Source organism: Dreissena polymorpha, chromosome 1 (genome assembly GCF_020536995.1).
Source record: "Dreissena polymorpha isolate Duluth1 chromosome 1, UMN_Dpol_1.0, whole genome shotgun sequence".
Lineage (NCBI taxonomy): Eukaryota > Metazoa > Mollusca > Bivalvia > Myida > Dreissenidae > Dreissena > Dreissena polymorpha.
The window spans coordinates 65,510,786-65,531,759 of NC_068355.1; the positions used below are offsets into that span (position 1 = coordinate 65,510,786).

General features: G+C 33.6%; 2 protein-coding genes across 3 annotated transcripts in view; one reads left to right on the top strand and one right to left on the bottom strand.

The window, feature by feature from the left end:
* The window catches only part of LOC127832755 (dynein regulatory complex protein 10-like), a 218,541-nt gene that overhangs the window by 83,700 nt on the left and 113,867 nt on the right, over positions 1 to 20,974 (bottom strand). The gene's annotated exons all lie outside the window — the stretch shown is intronic.
* Positions 10,742 to 19,272, top strand: LOC127832776 (glutathione hydrolase 1 proenzyme-like). Of its 2 annotated transcripts, XM_052358344.1 has the most exons (10): positions 10,742 to 10,815; positions 11,410 to 11,506; positions 11,601 to 11,793; positions 12,161 to 12,324; positions 12,490 to 12,639; positions 12,776 to 12,930; positions 14,246 to 14,436; positions 14,753 to 14,993; positions 18,256 to 18,369; positions 18,496 to 19,272. In XM_052358344.1, exons 1-10 carry the CDS (start codon positions 10,762 to 10,764, stop codon positions 18,640 to 18,642), a joined length of 1,506 nt encoding a protein of 501 aa, XP_052214304.1. In that variant the 5' UTR covers positions 10,742 to 10,761; the 3' UTR covers positions 18,643 to 19,272. The 2 variants fall into 2 exon arrangements, with proteins under 2 accessions (XP_052214304.1, XP_052214305.1); XM_052358345.1 differs by lacking the exon at positions 10,742 to 10,815 and having other exon boundaries at positions 11,298 to 11,506.

The following is a 20,974-nucleotide window of genomic DNA, read 5'->3' on the forward strand; positions in this document are numbered from 1 at the left end:
TGACAAAATTTAAAAAAAAAAATTTTAGATTCGCAATTTTCGTTTTAGTTATGTTATTTGTGAGGAACCAGTACTACTGGAACATTTACCATGCGCTAAAATATCCAGTTATATGTATCTTTTTGACGATTTAAAAACCTGAAAATTATAAATAAAGCGTTACACAACGCGAAACGATTGAATGGTTGATGTCGTTATATTTTGTGAAAAAAATTACATTACTCATGGTATAAGCACGGATGCGAGTGGTCTCAGTGGTAGACTTTTAACTCCAAGACTCCAGGGTTCAGTGGTTCGAGTCCTGTTGAGGGTTACTTTTTTTCTTTCTTTTTTAAATTTACTCTTTCTTTAGTTTTTTTTTAGATCCAATGTTTACATTTATCAATATAAAGCTTTAACTGACAACTTAAATACATACAAAAATCTGTAAAAAAGGCAACCTTTAAGTTGCAATAATAAGGCTTGAGTAAAATTAATTATTTCAATTGCGCTTTGTATTTGCCTATCAGATGCTTCGAAACGCAGATTGCGATTGAAAGGCCACGCAAAAAGCCCCTCGATGGCAGCCTCAGGAAGTCGGCCTCGCGCTACAGCTGAAAATGACATCATTCGAACATCATATTGATTGCTGCATACGGTACGCTTTGAATTTAAGCAGTCTCTTTTTTGCGCTCAATTGTCATAATGCATTTCTTCTTAATTACACAACACTTATGTTGTTTGAAAGGAAATTGTTCGCGATTCGAACTGCTTAATGTCTTCTATATTTGAGATCCAGTATGACTGAAAGCTACATGCTTATATGACGTCATTTTAGGAAGCATAATTATCGGCGTATTTTCCCAATAAAAGATATGTTATGATGTTACAACACCACTATGGTGGTCCATGGATCCGGATAGGCACAACTTTAGTCAGATTGGTTATCATGCTGAAGCCATCGTCAAAGCCATGTATTAACAGAGTTCAAGAAACACAAATTGGCGAAGACTTGACCTGGTGACATAACTTTGGATCAGAACCTAGACTAGAACCTACATTTAAACACGAGAAATAATTCAAAATCGGTATAAATTAAATTTATTTTGATACTTGTTCACTGATTATATCAGCAGCAAATACATTCACAATCTGTTGATGCTACATATAATTAGACCCGCAGAATACTTTCATCGACACATGCATTTACATTTTGTACATTCGATGTACAAAACATGTTAGCAATATTCAAATCAGCAAGTTTGTTATATAATTTGCTACAGAGAACAAACAAATCACCACACAATCGGCAAGCGTTACATATTCTTTTATACACGGAGTATTAGTCAATGTGTCAGAAACATACGCATGCGTATGCTATCTATTCAAATAATAGCATATTTCAGAGGTGTAACTAACGCCTTTACCTTATATTTACAAATATAATTTCAAATAAACATGGTTTATTCAAGATACATTGAACATTACAGTCAATGAGTGCACATGTATGTTGAATGTATTTATACAAACAAAATGCATGCAAGTGGTCATCAATAAATACAAGTATATGACATGATTGATCATATTCAAACTATATTATGTTCTATACATACATTGTTAAAAAGATACATGTATTTCAACATGATGTTAACATAAATAGCGCTATTTACAGCGAGAAGTCAACTTGTCTGACATGTAAATTACTCAAAATAATATTTATAGACATTTCTTTGAATAAATGCTTTATGAACATAATTTGCTAAATTTATGTGTATTGTTTGGTTATCAGATTGCATAAACTCTATAAATTTTGGAATATTTGGTCTTTTCCAGTTATATTGCTTTATGTATTTTTTTTCTAATATCATTGTGTAAGGAACATTCAAACACAAATGAATTTATCCTCCAAGACATTGCAATGTTGACATTTTCTTTCCTGGACTGGTATAGATTCTGGTTTTATTGCCATCTGCCTGACTCTATTTCTAATCTATGAGAGGATACTCTATCAATAGTAACATCATTTAAATAAGGCTGGAATTCAAATTTACAAAAAAAGATTATAACTTACTGCCTTTGATGAATTACTCAGTTCAGACATCCAATTGTGTATAAAAGCATCATTTAATCTGGATTTAACAAGAGATAAAAAGCACTTATCATCACCTACTCCTTGGTTTATCCATACATAATGTAATCCCAAGGATTGCAACAAGTTACAAACAGCTTTTGCCCATGTGTGCGTATTTGGTTTACTTATCAAAATGTAACACATATGTAAATATATACACTTAACATATTTATGGTTTTCTAACTGGGTAACTTTAAGCCAATACCTTATTACATTAACTGCACGTCTCACGATTAAGGATGTTCTAACCAAGTTCTCCATACACAAAATTATTTGAGTTTGAATTTTCACACCTAATAATTGTTTACAGAAACTTAAATGTACTCTCTCAAGTGTCATGGATTCATTTAATCCCCATATTTCTGAGCCATAATTTAAAATGGGTAAAACAAGTTGATCCAACAGCGGTAATTTGGTCTGAATATTGACTGAAGGAAACTTAAGTAAATATGAATTTAATTTAAAAACCGCTTTTGAAGCTTGTCCAGCAAGAGTTTCAAAAGTATGGTTAAATGATCCTCCGGTGGTAAATACAATTCCTAAATATGTAAAGGATTTTACAATTTCTATAACCTCGCCTTTATATGCAAAATTCATATTTCTCCTTAATTGTCCTTCTTTAAAAAAAATCATTACTTTAGTTTTATTTGAATTTACACAAAGTGTCCACCTATCACAGTATTCTTCCAACAAGCACAAACCTTTATTAAGTTCTTCCTCCGATTCAGCCATAATAACAATATCATCTGCATATAGAAACAGAAATAATTTCAACATTCCAATATCAATCCCATTAAAACCATTTAACATAAAATGTTCCTCAATATCATTCAAATAAATAGAAAAATGGAATGGTGATACAGATTCACCCTGTCTCACTCCTAATAAACAAGAGAAGTCTTAATTACTTATTCTATTACCTAATTTGATTCTTGATTTCACATTTACATACATAGATTTAATAATATTTATCATTTTTCCTCGAACTCCTAGTTTCAAAAGTTTATACCAGATAATTTCTCGAACCAAATAATCGAGCGCTTACGTAAAATCCACAAATACAGCATACAATCTCTTTTTTTCATTAAGTAAATAATTAAAAACAACATGTAATACAAAAATATTATCGATAGTACCCATGTTTGTCTAAAACCTGCCTGTGATTCTATATATACATGATAATTTTCTGCCCAATTATTCAGTCTATTGTTAATGACTTTAGTAAATAATTTCCCAAATGTACTTAATAATGTAACCCCCCTGTAGTTGTTAACATCATTCTTACTTCCCTTTTATATAATGGTACAATAAAAACCTCACTCCACATTTCAGGGAAATGACCATTTTCAAACAGCTTATTAAATAAAGTACATACAACTTTTAAAAAGCTACGACTATGAAGCCCAAATTTAAAAAAAAATCATTGATTAGATAATCAGGACCACTTGATTTTCCATTGTGTATTTGTTTACAGGCATTCATAAATTCCTGGTCAGAAAAAGGTACATTTAATTCATCAAACATTATATTAAGTTCACCATTCAAATATCTGTCTTCAAAAAATAAAATATTTTCATCGGGTTGGTAACATGAAGAACTAGGATCATTTATTGATTTAAAATACTTTAAAAAATCTTTACTTTTTATGTTGTGTTTATTTCACTCCAACACTAGTACTTCTTAACATTTTCCAATATAATTTTGCATTACTTAGTCTTGCATTTTCTAGTTTCAGTGCCAGATTTTTGTCATAAATACTTTTCTTTTTTCTAATTGTACTTTTATAAATACTTTCACCATATTTTTTCTATTTTCATTTGTATGAAAGTTTCTGTATGCATTCAGGGTTTTATAATAACTCTGTTTTTAAAATTTACATTCATCATCAATATATGATGCATCCTTATTGTTTCCAAAACATGTTTTGCCAGTACAATGCCTTTTAAATAATGGTGAGCTTATATTTTCAATAACTTCATTAACGAGCGTAAAAATATATCTCAATCACCATTATTTTGAGACTGTGCAATATTAAAACAAAGTGTATCAAATGTATCTCTTATACAGTCACTATTTAATGCATTAATATAATCATTTTTCTTTTCAAATAAACAGATAGTGACGATTGTAGACATCCTGCCCAACTCTGCGTTTCTTCGCCACTAGTAAGTACAAAAGAAGTTGTGCGTAATCACGATTTGCATTCAAATAAAAAACAACAACAACGCTTTGACTAATTCAAACATGTTCTTGATTGTATTTGTTGTATATTATTGGTAACTTGCATATGTAAAAAAAATAATTGTTCTGATTTCATTTAAAATGCTTCCATTAAAATGTTCTGTTTCATGTTGAATCATTCAGAAGAACCGAATAGATATACGGGACATTCATGAAATGTTTACTGGAGCATTCAGCATGTAAACATAGTACTTTTTAAGAATTCGTGTAGGGCAAATGTCCACTGCCTGATTGTTTATGAAAATAAAAAATGAAAATTACATAATAAACTATTTTTGGTATATCAATCTCATGGACAATAGATGCCTCTATGCTACGCATTAAGAGCGTCCTCTTACTTTGCAAATAAGTAAAAACAAATGAGCCTAAACTTGACATGTGGGCTCAGGACACGTGCTTTTCATACAGCATGTAATTTGAAGAGGATTAACACATTTAACTTATTATTATACCATTGCCGTTGGTATTATCAAGTTAAATCTGCAACAACATATCATTCCCATGTTTGAACCAGTAGATGTGATTTTAAATTTTAAAGTAGGGACTTTCATTTAGCACACAACATGCAGTTCCTTCAAGGTGACCGTTTTGGGAATGTTTAATTATTTATATTATATAAAATATGAAGTTAAACATCAGGTAAACCTTTTAATTGAAATAAATGACCTTTAAATATAACATTGACGATATAGTAATATACGCTGGTTTTAAAAGCGACACTTCGTCTTTAAAAACATGTTAATCATATCATTGATTTACAAATTACATTATGGATGATAGAGTTACAGTCTAGATAACGCTCGAACGCAGGCATATACACTCAACATTTGCATTAATTTAATTGTGCGTTTTCTTGGCAATGGAGTTTGCTATATTAATTTCAAACATATGACAATCATGTGTCTACCTTGTTCAAATGGATATATTAACAATCATGTATTTCAAATAATTACAGACTGGAGGGACGTAACGATGACAACGTTAGCGATTATATTTGCCAAGAAAAAATACGCCAACAGTGAATCAATTAAATTTTAATACAAAATAAAATTGTAAAACCGCACAAACATGAAGGATTCTGGTCTAAATTGTATTTTTGGTGTAATGAAATTAAGAGACTCTGATTTACCACCGTTGTGATATTATTAACGAAACCAGAGTTGTATCCTTTTAAAAGAATCAACGAACACAGAGTCTAGAAATTTTTGTGTTATATTATTAAATACTGCATTGTTTTAAAAGCGTCGTTTTATTGTTAACGATCACGTAGTGTTACGTTTAAACATCTGTTCATACAGAGACAGTTATTTCAAGCATATTGTGGTGTATTTAAGGATCGTTAATCAATACATCATTATGAATCTAGCTAACGTGCGTCCCGTAGTTCAGAAACACTTACTTGCATATATAATTGTTCACTATCTTCGTATAATACAAGTATTCCCTGTTAATTTAAGCTCCACACTTTGCGAATCACGTAGTATCTTCTGCGTTGTTGACTTCGATTGAATGTTTCAGGATCAACAGGATTTTTGAACATGGAGAAAGCTGGGTAAATACTAGAATATATATTTGTGCAGTTATATCTTATTAAAACATAATTCTGCTTTGTGTCCAAGCAAATGTTATTTTCCTATTTGCTAAAGGAATTTTTTAAACATCTTTTGAAACAGTAGATATAAATAATGTGCATAATATTTTTCCAATTAATTAATTTTTCCCAGTAATTAATATTAATTTATAAACCTGTGCACAGACAAAAAAAAAGTAAACGTCATATTATTACTTAAACCACAAAAACATTTTACATTTTGATCTTTAAGCATTAGGTTTTTTGTTATAAATTACTTTTTTAAAATCCACTATTAATCTTTTGTTTAATCGACATTTACTATCAGCAAAGCTTGAACGAGACGTGTAAATAATATTCATGCCAGAAAGGATTGAACAAGTTATAATAAATAATGATTTGAATTCTTTTCCATAGATGTTTATTGTGCCAGATTTTCGCAAGTGTCATCAGTTAAAGTGATATTATGGGCATCTAACAGTATATGCCATGTTGATAAGTCTCTATCGCAACCGTTGTTTATTTTTGGTGTTTTCACTTCATATACAGTTATATGTGTTAATGCAGCATCAACATACTCAAACAATAACCCGGAAAGAGAAAAATAATGCATTTGAATATCAAGCTTACTTTCGTTTTGACAACTGATGACAGAAATGATTTGATGTACGATGTGAATCTAAATTTAGTTTTAGTGCAGATTCGTTCATACGACACAAAGACACAAATTTGTTTTACGGATCATTTTGGCCTAGAGGACTGGGTGAGTCATGTAAAATATCGAACCAGTAAACCGGACGGTCTCGGGACCGGCCTGATCGTCCGGTTTTCAGAGAGTTCCGGTTTACCAAGAGTTTTCATATTGCCAAAATATACATTGTATGCATTGTGTACAGAATCACATAAAAATAAAACAAACCATATACATTTACATGTACCATGTGATAACTGTACGCAGGTACTGATGATGTTAATTGCATTCTTAAAAAATGTGTTTTTAATCGATTAAAAGCAAAACAAAATCCATACCGACTAGTTTTGATTAATCCCAAAGTGAGCGTGGTGCTTTATACATATTCGTACGTGGCATTTGTTATATAGGCGAGTGACGACACAAATAAGATTGTTGTAGATACACGATTTATTATTCAATACATACTTGTACCACATTTCATAAAACATACACACAAGCAAAAAACAGCGTCATAATTATTTTTTAAGATATTCATAATCTCAAAACCTACTCATTCTTGAAGTTAACGATTTCACGAAAAAGTCCAAGATCACTCTCTGCTTGAAAGCACATTTCTCCTTTACGATCTTATTTTCTGCTATGTTAAGGAGGGTGTCTACCGTTGCATCCTTTTCATGTCCATACCGCTGCATACGGAGGGCAAAGTCTCGGATCTCTTTGATAATGAATTTGCATACAGACGGATGGATATTTAACAGTCATATTGCTGTTTATCTGACAAACAAACAAACAAACAACCATTTCAGCGTTAAAAACATGGCTATGAGATCTTTTAAAATACCCAAGAAAATCACAAGAAAGTGATCGTCGCAACGGCATGCATTAATTTTTTTATTACATTGTTTATCATAGGCGATAATAAATAATTAATAAAACGATCGAGTCAATCACTTTTTGACTTGTCAACACAAGCCCCTGATGAAGACGAAAAGTCGAAAGCGCTAGGGCATATGTATAAAATATGTAATTAGCACTGTTTGAACAGCATATTTCTCCAATCTATATATATATATATATATATATATATATATATATATATATATATATATATATATATAAACAGCTGGAGGCAAGATGAGTTGCAGTTAATTGGTCGGTTACCACATTTTAACTAACTCTTTTGACCTGTTAATTCTTTTCAGCTCAATTCAACAGTCCATTCAAATGCCCATAATATCACTAAAGAAATAACCAAGTGGTGGAGAAAAATACACGTTGGTACATTTAAGTGTTCATAAAGCGATAAAGGGAAATCAATGAATACATAAATAATATAATCGGGTAGAGCAAACCACCGGGTGGAGAACAAGGGCTTTAGTACGAGTATGGGTAGAGCAAAAGACCGGGTGGAGTACAAGATGTATTGTACATGCAGATGTAGAGCAGAAGACTGGTTGGAGTACAAGAGGTATAGTACACATATATGTAGAGCAGAAGACTGGTTGGAGTATAAGTTGAATAGTACAAATAAAGGTAGAGCAAATGACCGGCTGGAGAACAAGAGGTATATTACAAGTAGAGGTAGAGCAGAAGGCTGGTTGAAATACAAAAGGTATAGTACAAGTAGGGGTAGAGCAAATGACCGGCTTTAGTACAAGAGGTATATTACAAGTAGAGGTAGAGCAGAAGATTGGTTGAAATACAAAAAGTATAGTACACGTAGGGGTAAAGCAAATGACATATAAAAGTACAAGTAGATGTAGAGCAGAAGACTGGTTTGAGTACAAAATGTATAATACAAGTAAAGCTAGAGCAGAAAACTTGCTGGCGCACAAGAAGTAAACTACAAGTAAAGGTTAAACAGATGACCGGATGGAGTACAAGAGGTATAGTACAAATAAAGGTAGAGCAGAAAAATGGGTGGCACGCAAGAGGTATAATGAACGTAGAGGTAGAGCAAATGACTGGGTGGTGAACAAGAGGTTTAGTACAAGTAGAGGTAGAGCAAATGACCGGATGGAGTACAAGAGGTATAGTACAAGTAAAGGTAGAGCAGAAATCTTGGTGGCGCACAAGAGGTATAGAACAAGTAGAGGTACAGCAAATGACCGGATGGAGTACAAGAGGTATAGTACAAGTAAATGTAGAGCAGAAAACTGGATGGCGCACAAGATGAATAGAACACGTAGAGGTAGAGAAAATTACCAGGTACAGGAGGCATAGTACAAGTAAAGGCAGAGCATAAGACTGGTTTGAGTACAAGAGGATTAGTACAAGTAGAGGTAGTGCAAAAGACTGGTTAGAGTACTAGGGATTTAGTACACGTAAAGGTAGAGCAGAATACTAGGTGAAAAGACGAGAGCACTAACGTGACATCAACACTCGACAGAATCAATAATTGTTGGCTGGTGCCAGGTAATATGCGAAACGTTTCGAAATAACGATATATCGTTGAAAATTCAAAATACTTTCTGTGTTTTGCTTAGGTGTAAGGTATTCACATCGAAATAGAAAGTTGTTTGTTGGAAAAAGGACACGGTATATCTTCAAACAGACTATTCCAAAGAAGTTCGTAGTATTGAACGCGTAGAAAAAATGGTTTACAGTTTCAACTTCTCTACAGGATCAAAGAAGATAAGTAAATTTCGGAATAGGTAATTATTAACAAAACTGCATACAAGGCGCAATTTTTGCAGGAAGGATTTTACAAGTTTTTGAACCAGCCTAGAATGATGCACACAATTTTGTGAGATTTGTTTTTTCTCAAAGATATGCTTTAAAATTTGGCAAAGTGGGAAACAATGCACTGAAAAAATCTGCGCATAAAAGAGTGGCGGCTGATACTAATTTTTCCGACAAGTTGAAAGCTGTGCAAAAATCACATATTGAACTATTTGTTTTTGTAGTTTTACCTTACTCTAGCAGATATAGTAGCACTCAAAAAAAGTCTAAACGTGATTTTACAATAGATGAAAGATCCTTGTTTGCAACATATTTTTTTTTGCAACACATTTTGTGTACATGAAAAACACACACTATAAATGTAGCTGAACAATGAAAACTTAATGTCCCCGCTTTCGTTTAAGCAGTAGTACAATGTACTATTTAATATTCATAGTCATGGACATATCTGCATAATTGTTTTTACTTATAAACTATCTAGAGTCATTGTTATCAATCTCGAAATGTGATAGTAATTATTGCTGAATTTAGTATAAAATAAGTGTTTCGATTGTGAATATTTGGTGGTAAGAATTTAAGATTTGCTCAGATAAAACTAACTTACTGTACGATTGGTTTTATGATACTTTTTATATGCATAAAAATGGTGGCATAAAACAAATTCCGACTACCACGAAAGGATTGTGGGAAATCGTGTTACCATTTTATTATCGAGTTGTTTAACTGTTGTCTTGGATGAGTACGCATTTTTACCCGTAAGATATTGCTCGACTTCATAATAAAGTATGTATCGATTTAAGATGACACCATGTTTTTCATAAGCAATATGAACGTGTAAGGATGTGTTTTAAGCCTCCATAACAAATGTATAAGGCATCCCTTTATCGCACGAGACCCGAGTACATATAGTGTCAGACATTAAAGTCAATACAGCGGATCATGAGATGAACAAAAAATAAGTAAACACAAGACCTGTTTGCACTCAGCCACTGCTTCGTAGTTTTAATTATGTTTAAAATTGTGTTAAATCCAGGACTATATCTACATCGCGAGCATGGGCAATTGTGACAATCCTCTTCTGTGCTGCCATTGTTGCTTTCGGACTCGGTTTTGGCATCGGACTACAGAAATCTTATCACACAGGGTTAGCATCAGCACCGTTGATATCACCGCTATTTTCTCCCAAATCTCCGTCACCAGAAGGAAAATATCGCTTTGCTGCGGTCGCTGCTGACAACGCAGAATGTTCCAAAATAGGAAAGTATGTAACAATGTGTTTAAGCAGTTCGTCTACAGTTTTAGTTGGTAAATATCGACGGCGTCGTGTATGAAGTACATACATACATTAAAGGTTCGGATGATATATATAATGTACACGTATATTCCAGTCACGTGATGGCGGTACAAGGGGGGAGTGCTGTCGATGCGGCAATAGCGGCCATCTTGTGTGTGGGGATTCACAACATGCAAAGTTGTGGTATAGGCGGTGGTCATTTTCTCATGTACTATAACAGGCATGTGGTTTGGTTTTTTTGGAATCGTAACGGTGAACCGGATTGGGACACTAGGTTTATACCCGGTGCGTCGTCTGTCCTTTTTCCCGTCCGAATCTAACCCTGCGTTAATAACAAATTATTTAAACTAGGTTAAGACCGCATCATTAGCTTAGGCTCTATAATTAATTAAAATCTTAAAATTGGACATTATGACAAGTTTAAAAGTACTGAAGAGTTACTCTGGAAAGTGACTGCTGTTTTGTTTATGTCAAAGTTATTGTAATTTATATACGGTCATGGGTAAAATTGACAACGATAAACATAAATATTCGATTATACCACTTTAAGCAAATGTTCAGGTAACTTAACAACCTGGGTCCGCAAATAAATATATGTTTGTGTTGCTATGTATTTTACCAGTCGTAAAGCAGTATGGCAGTCGGAAATGCAACTTATGTAGAACAACCGCTGCAATATTAGGCATTTTTATTTACAGGCCCAATTAATTTAAGGAACGAAAGAAATTCAATTCTTATCATTTTGGATATTGCTATCATATTGCTGCAACTATGTCACTGTTCCATTGATATTCAAATGTACTTTGGTCATTAGACAGTTGGACAAGATGCACTCTGTGGTATCTCGGGAGCAGGCGCCCTCCATGGCAACTGAGGACATGTTTACTTCCGAAAAGAATTCCTCCTCCACTGCAGGCAAGAAAAAAACTTTATGTTTTAGCATTACAAACAAGTAAAGGAGTTATCAAAACCACAGCAAAAACATAGTATTTCTAGTTCTTTTATTTAGGTGGAAAAGCTATTGCAATTCCGGGGGAGATTCGCGGTTTATATGAAGCTTGGAAACTGGGCGGTCGTTTACCATGGAAACAGCTAATTCAGCCAACAATAAAGCTTTGTAGAGATGGTTTCCGTGTAAGCAAAGCATTGAGGGAAGCCATGGTTTTCGAAAAAGATTTTGCGGATGAATTCCCTGGATTTAAGTAAGAACATATATTAACAATCTGATAAAGCAAATTGCTTCTATGTTTTTTTACAACGAGTATTGAATAAATCAAGTGTGCCGCGAAAAATAATATTATTATTTGTTTCACTCGAAAGTCACAATATATTGTTTATATCGTTTATGAAGTGAGTTATACATGTGCGATATAAATTTTGTATTTTAATTGTATCTGCATACTTCTATAGATATTGTACTTAAACAATGAGCATTGTGTATAAGTTGATGGGAATGATATCGCCAATAAAACACTTTATTACGCAATATATATATTATCAACATGCGATATAACCGTATTAATACGTGTTCATATTTCAAATTGTTAAGCGAATTATATTTTTGTTTAGACAACTGATCACGAATCCATCCACGGGTGCATTGTATATAGAAGGCGAAATTATGAAACTTCCAAAATTGGCTCGAATATTCGAGCTTATCGCAGACAAAGGACCACACTCGTTTTATAATGGAACATTAGCAGACGACATAGTAGCAGACATACAGGAGGCGGGTAAGAAAATTACCGTACGTTTTATGCGTATCGCATTATTGAATATGGTTTGATATTTGAGTACATCGCAATACGTCAGGGTTTGTATCAACCAAATTAACAGTATTTCGATTGAGATTGGACCTATTCGCCAGTAAATAGTATACTTTTTATTTAAATTTGCAGGCGGTATAATCACGAAAGACGATTTGGCCAACTATACGTCACTGGTTGAAGACGCGTTACATTTTCATCTACATGACAACAATACCGTATACTCGCCACCTCTTCCATCAAGTGGAGCCGTGTACCTGTTCATATTGAACATCCTCAAAGGTACACGTAATTTCTACTGATTTATTTAACAATATATTTTTTATAAAAAGATAGATGCACACAAGTATATATTTTTTATGAAATGTTTAGTTTGTTAAAATCGTCCGATTTTAACATCTTATATGTTTTGCGACAGATTACAACTTTACTGCGGATAGCGTATCAAACGTTGCCAAGGCGACCACCACATGGCACCGTGTGACAGAAGCAATGAAGCATGCTTATTCATTGCGAACAAACCTTGGTGACAGCACCGTTGGCTCGGATGCATTCAGGACGTATGTTACAAAGGTCAGCGAACACCTTCGTGGAAAAGATATATTTAATAATTGTTTTTGGAAGTATGAATGTTCAATCGATCGACATTTTTTTTAGCCGCAAACAACAGTGCAATTAAACCTCTGTGAAGTCAGACAAATAAAGTAAAACTGAAAAATTGGTGGTCAGAACTAAACGGATTATGTCTTCATTTCGACTAGGGAGCTTTACTCCTGTGTCCATTTCATACAAGCTGCTATTTGAGGTCGCCGATGCGTTATGGATAAAGTGTCCGACCGGAAGGCCACGGGTTCGATACCAACTGTGGTAGCGTTCTTTAGATCTCCCTCATGGAAACCAATTACTGGTTCTTGTCCCAGGAAACGGTCTTTACAGCATTTCAAAAAATCCTAAGGCTTTTCTTTTCAATCGATAAAAAAATAAATAGTTATAGACTTAACTAAACAGGCTGCTCTCGTGCAGATCCCCTTAAGCAGAATAGCTATAAAGATAAAATATATGTTTGAAACTTTTATGCCAAAAACAAAAATAGTTACATAAGGTGGCTCTCTTACAAAGACGGCCAAATGCTGCGAACGACGGCTGGAAGGAGTAATATTCCATGTATGCATTCTTCTTTATATTGCATGACTAAGATACGAATATGATTACATGTCTAAAGCTTATATACATATATATACAAAAATTTGTTTCATATTTCCAAATTTAACCAAACTGTAACTCGTTTTAGCATAAAACCAAACGAAGTTTAATGGTAATTGGATTCAGATAATTTACGTTTTACTGACCCTGGGTCGGATATTTTGTTTTAAGTTTAATAAAATCGATACAATACCCAAATGATTTGTTTCGATCGTTTCAAGACGGCGGAAAAGTTGCTGTATTTTCATGGAGTGTGCTCTGTTTTTGGAACTGTTGTTGTTTGTGTAGCAATCATACGCAACTTGTTATTTGCTATCATAAAACTTTTCTCCGCCTGGTGCTGCTTTTTGCATGGTTATACACTTTTATTATAAAACCCAATTTCAGCTTTTGTCAGATCAGAGTGATTGGATTTTTAACAGGACTCTCAAATAGACAATCAAGTCCAACAGGTGAAGGGAAGTTGTTATAGCAATGCTTCAATGGTGAACAATGCATTTGCAGACTTTCAAACATATATCAAATTAAAACGTTTCTTTGGTCGTTCATTACTTAGATATAAATACAAGATGTTTGATCCACTAGATACCTTAGTCAATATGTATTATGTACCTCATAAGAGGGGTGTGTTTAAACGGTAATCATTTTCAAGTAATTGGAAATAAAATGTCAATAATGTTCACAGCTTGTGCAGAACATGACTGATCCTTCATTTGGCTTCACCCACAAGCAACAGATCGATGATTCGCGAACGTTCGGTTCGGACTACTACAAACCAATATTTCACAGCGCCTGGGAGGATCACGGCACCGCCCACCTGTCCGTCATTGGGCCAAACGGAGACGCAGTGTCCATAACAAGCACAACCAACCTGCGGCAAGTGGAACACACAATTTTATCGTTTAATGCCATCACTAGACAATACATTTTTGAACACACGTTGTACAATGTAGTATTGTGTTTTAAAAAGTTACATTTGCAAACATATTTTATAGTACCATATTTATATCTTACATGTATGCCATTTAACTACTTCTTACAATCTAAATACGTAACACTTTTTTTCAAAAAAACAAAAGTGCACGCAAATCAACGTGTACAAACTCAGTCGAAACAAGTTACTTTATGGTGTGGGCATATGGACCGTTTAATAAATTATGTATATATTGAAGAGTGTAATTTATTGTCTCAGCTTTGGTTCCAAAGTGATCGGCAGTCGAACGGGAATCATATTCAACAACGAAATGGACGATTTCTCTACTCCGGGGACAGTGAACTATTTCGGGGTACCGGCTTCTAAGGCGAATTTTATAGCTCCTTGGAAGCGTCCCATGTCGTCCATGTGTCCAAGCATTGTAGTTGATGGAGACGGTAATGTGAGACTGGTCATCGGAGCTGCAGGTGGTACAAGAATTACAACTACAACAGCTTTGGTAAGCGCGACATAAATGAATGCATTTTTACGCTTTGTAAAACATTCATGCGTCTTCCCAACCTAACATTCAAAATAAGCGAGTACATTTATAAGTATATAAACCGATAATGCGGCTCACCAAAATATATAAACCGATAATGCGGCTTACCATAGAGAGTTTGTAGAGGGCGTTTTAAGTAATAAAAGACGAAGAATTGTCCCGAGCACAACCACATCATCGTCCATCGATTGTTTATGTGTTGTTGTTTTTTTTAAATACAATATCGCAATATCGAAATATTTCTATTTCTCTATTATTTCGTCACGCACAGTACAACATTTTATTTGTTTTAACTCCACATCAAGAGGGGGGTGGCATGCAATACGGCGTTTATATGAGGTTAGTTGGAACTGATTTACAAAACGGCGTGGTTTTGATGCTTATCGTGAAGAAGTATCGTGCATTTTTCTTCGCTAAGCCACTTCATATGGTTCTTTGGTTAACATACATGCCCTTTCGGAGCTACGATGTTTGTGCCTCCCTCGGTATTTTTCGTCAAAATTCTAGATTTTTGTATTTTGAAGTTATTGAAGGAAAACCAACAACAAATCTTTTGTGTGCATTCGTGACCCTCCAGCAAATTAATGTACTAATGTCACTTTGTCTTATAATATACACTTTTTTGCCAATGTGTATAGTAAAATATATGTAACATCACGATAATTTCGTTTTCTCGATGCGGTTGTATTTCTAAAAAGTAATTTATAGCTGAAATATATTAATTAAACCCACCCTTCTGGAACTGACTTGAATTTAAGCATATTTTGGGACCTTACTAACAGCTCAGTCCCATGTTAAAGGGTTTGACACGAAATACATATCCATCTTTAATAAAGTGTATGCGTGAACATCAATATTATAATTGTAAAGCACCTTTCATAATAACGTTACTTACTCTAGAATTTTAAAAAGGCTGTACGAAAGACATTCCTACCTACTGAATCAATTAACACAGGGGATGGGCTTTGGCCTGTGCGGTTGCTGATATAGGAGATTATAGAATGTTATCAGCCCTTTGCAGTTATATTTTAATGAATTTAAGCTAGTTTATGATATGTGGAACTTTTTCTTATATGAACAGTTTTCTTACCATTCTTGTTACTGTCTTTTCCGATGATGCTGGTGTCATAATAAATGCTTCATTACTTGCAGTTTATTTAGTAACGAATTAAAATATAGAGGAGGACAGATATACCATTCCCCATTCATGGACCGCAAATGTAGAATATGCCGAAAAGAATCCCTCAACAGAGACGGTTTTAAACAGCACTAACAGACACATGCACCAAACGAAAATATCTGCAGCTGTTTGTATTGTTTTAATAAAGTCTTTATATATTTATCTGATCTATAATAGCTTTAAGTGCTATTTGATTACACTTTTCATTCCGTATATATCATGCTGCAAGTTTCTTACTCGTGTTTTCAATATTAAAATAAACCATTATCTGTGATACGCTATTTCTACCTACGATGCCACTGAATATACATGTATTTGCAATTGTACTCAGCTTAACATCTACTTAGATTAGCAGGTATTGTTAGGAACAAACTAAATAATTCCTTGATGAACCAATACTTTATTTTCTTAATACAACAGTCTTTAATAATATTTATTCACAGTGTGTACGAGAGACATAAAATAAATGTATGTTTCTATCACTTCTACTAAATTCATATCGTGTATTACATGTGCACAAATCTCTCTATTCACTACAAGTTCACTTTTTAACGAGTATAATATGTTCACCATCTACAGAACTTGTTCAAAACAAGGTCGTCTAAAATATGCCGCATTAACGATACAAACGTGTATCAGTATCGTTGTGGCAAACGCAGTGAAATGTCATTATATTCAATAAACAGTTTAAAATGTAAGTTAGCAATACAACCTATCAACCGATATGCATCTTCTTAGAAGTAAGCCTCTTTTAAGCGCGCGTCAGATTTTTCAGAATCGCTTCATGTATTCCTGGTCGACATAATGGTACTATTTTTGTCTCAACAACCTTGCAAAGTATCGAACCGCCTGTACCATTTTCTCTTTTTTCATTCCAGTTATTTTGTACGTATATGTCATTGTTTTGTGTTTTAAATGGCGTGGAACATAGATGTACATTTTTCTATTTGTTTTCCGGTTTGATTTCATAAATTTGTCGCTTTCTATTTGAATTTTGGCATCCTCAACATCTATAATTGGCGTCTTTTTACCTGCAAATAGTGTCATAGTTTTCAGTTTTAGGCATATTCAATATATAAGAAAATTCATATCTTTTTTTAATAAACATAGTAATATTACACTGAGTTAATAATACCGTCAACTGCCTTAAATTACGCACACCAGATATGAGGTTTAAGAACGAGAGAACATATTCAAATCGATGTTTATGTCACATTTGAGAGTATGACTTAAAATTACAAAATTGATCATATAAAACATATTGGGTCATATGCTAAGGAATATTATGAACCTTATAACATGGGGTTGAGCTGTTTTTGTCGATTGAAAGTCAAGAATCCCAGTGTGCATAAAAGTATGTCAATAACACCAAGGAGGGTCAAACCATTATATTTCTGAAATAAAAGTAGAGTAAGGGATACACTTAAATTTGGAAAACATAATAGTCGTTGCGTATGTTATATTTTACTGTTCACATGTGTAAATACTGTTTATTTAAAGAAAACACGATATTCGTACATCCAACATCTCGAAGGCGAAGAAATTAAACAACACATTTGCGAGCGGTTTTCCTTCAATAATTTTTGTATTCCGAGGTACATGATCTTGGAACAATAAACAGAAAAGCATAAAGGGCATATTCATTTGAAAGACATATAATCACAATACTATACCTGGTGAAATCACGAAAAAGACGCCATTTTGTAGTAAGTCCCAACTAACTTCACTAAAACGAAGTAAGCTCAAGATGACACACAACGACTTAAAACCTGTCACTATATCACGTTTTAAAATACATTTTCGAATTTGAGCCCAGACGGCTCACGCTCATATCCCGAATATCAAACAGATTTTGAGAAGCGATGAAAAACTCTTTCATTAACGCATGTAAAATAAATTGTTTAAAACTATTTGCATAAACAATTCGAGACGCTTGCGTGATGAAAACATAATTTATCTACACATTTGGATTGACATTGTTATATTAATTATTCTTGATTACAAACGTTGAAAAACACTTCTGAATATGGTGTTACCTAGGTGACGATTGAGACACTACAGTTTAAATGGGGAATGAAAGAATCTATAGACTATCCGAGGATTCATCACCAGTTGTTTCCCGATTATATTCGAATCCAAGAAGGATTTCCACAGGTGGGCAGTTTTATTCCAAGCTTCTTACAACAACTGGTTGCATAAAAGACAGATATTTAAATTATAATCAAAACAATGCACTATAATTGTACATTAGTATTTAAATAGAACATGGACACCTTTCAGATCGTGCTAGATGGTCTGAGAGCTCTCGGCCACAACGTGTCTGTTGTTGCGAGCGCGAGTAGCACATGTCAGGGAGTCTTGCGTCAGGGAGACTACATCATGGCGAATTCCGACTACAGGAAATATGGCGAACCCGATGGATATTAGCTATTATAGCATAAACAGATTGGTGTTTACCTCGTGTTAAATACCAGGACAAATAAAATGTTCATTTTCTTAATTTTGCTTGCAACTTTATAATAATGAATCTCGTATTATGATTAATACGTGTTAAAATTAATATTGCATTGTTAATTCACGCGTTTCTTAAAACACAAGTATAGGTATTAAAATCGAATAATTGTTTGATGTGTGACGAGCCTTTATATATCTCAACAAGAAGCGTCTTAGGTTTTACCTGCAAAATCTTGATATGAACTTAAGACAACAATACAACAATAGTCGTTCTAATGCTACGTATAAAATGTAAGTATTCAAACGCAAAGATACGCGTAGGAAGACAGAAACGAAATACTCTTCTTTACTGTACAGGCTAGAATGAAAATCCATCTCACACGTTTTCATGTATGTCGTTGTTATATCTGACTATTGGCACACCCTCCTTTTAACATATTATTTAGCATCAAATCTGAACATGAGTTTATGTTAAATGTTGAAATAAAATTCTGATGTAGATATATAGTAAATATATTATACATTCTGATTGTAGAAATTACAACGGTTGTTGTTTTCATTTACTAATATTCTCATTATAAAAGAGAAATATTTCATTAATTATTCAAAACCTGTTTTCTTGATATTTTACAGAACAGTTAACTACAAATTGACCATATAAGAATAGTTTATTCTATAAAGCAATTAATCTCACAGAGTTGGAAAAGATCATTACTTTTTAACTTTACGCCAGTTAGTGTGTTATACAAATGAACTTGTCAGGTACATGCGTTAAATAATGTACATAACTGTTTATTTTCATGATAATAATGTTCAGTCAGATTGAGTTGTTTGTTTTCTTATGAATCTATTATAACTATAACAAAATATAACTTAAATGTCATTTGATCTAAAATTTCAGACTCAAATGTTCCACATAAGAGTAAAAAAAGTCGCTAAATAGGTAGTTGTATATGTAAAAACCTAAACACAGTCATAGAAATGTAATTGCAACGTTTTGTTTGTTTTCAATTGAGTATACATTTATCTACAAAATGGCTTAGTGTTGTATGGATCATAAATGAACGACCCTGAATCCTGCATGCACAACCCTAACTCCTACATTTGAGACACAGAATCATTAATGTTTCACCCTGATTAAATTGTACGACCTTGCATATATGTACGTGATTGAACTTTCATACGCGTATGACACATTCATATAGGTACTACCTTGCATCATATATGCACGATCGAAGTATACATGTACGACCATTATTTTAACATGCACGCTACTATTTTCATACATGTCTGAGCCTGAATCATTGCTGCAAGAAACTGCTTAATGCTGATGCGTGTGATGCTGCACATGTCTGGCCATAAATCATAAGAAGTGTGTCTACGTTTTTGGAACATACCCTTTCTCAGTAGTATGATACCGAACAGACGTTTACGAACCTGTATAATATATACTATGAAAGACCCTGTATGAAACTGAACAGACATGTTCGACTCTTTTTCAAACAGGTTCGTAAATTCACGGCCCTAAAGAGTTTAAAGTAACACACATTTTTACAATACAAATTCCAAGAAACAAACATGTCACAACAATACTATGTGTCTTGTTCTGTGAAAATTGGGCAAAATGCATGGCGCGTAAAAAGCCTGTGCGGACATTATCAGGGACGAAACATTCCGCTTTTTGAACTTAAGTATATACAAGAGTGAAATATTAAAGTTTTCCCATGTATGATAATAAGTGTGAAAGCAAACAATAAAACATTTTTTGTATAGGTCCGATGTCAAGAAAAATATGTTTATGTTATCGAGAAAATAAATCGTAAATGTATGTTATATATATAATTATTAAACAATCACTATGTACAAATAAACGAATTGCAATGATAACTACACTAACTGGATAAATATAGGGAGAAATGATTTATGGCCCGTAACCAATAGTCGGAAAGACTCACAAACGAACCCCCGTCATTCTCTGAAGAAATAAATAAAGAAAACACATGACAGAATTGAACACATGACAGCATTGAACACATGACAGCATTGACGATACGTATGGGGAAAGCATTTTGTCTCAGAAATAGGTAAACATAATCGGTTCTTAAATGGATAACGGATAAGGTTGCGTTTATCCTGAAAACCTTTATTGCAATTATTATTTTCCACTTCAAGCGACCTGACCTCGTCTTTGATACAAATTCTGCTTCGCCTTAACTGGTCTGACTGGCAAATCCTGAGCCTGTAGGACAGGTTGTTGTTTATTCTGTTGTGGCCTGTCCACAGGCTAGATTTGATATACATATTA

What these genes read in the sequence shown, in the direction of transcription:
- LOC127832776 (XM_052358344.1), top strand. Translation starts at nt 10,762, where the DNA reads ATGCAAAGTTGTGGTATAGGCGGTGGTCATTTTCTCATGTACTATAAC. An exon ending in TCATGTACTATAACAGGCAT is followed by an intron (nt 10,816 to 11,409) that starts GTGGTTTGGTTT and finishes GTCATTAGACAG; the next exon opens with TTGGACAAGATGCACTCTGT. An exon ending in ACAAGCACAACCAACCTGCG is followed by an intron (nt 14,437 to 14,752) that starts GCAAGTGGAACA and finishes TTATTGTCTCAG; the next exon opens with CTTTGGTTCCAAAGTGATCG.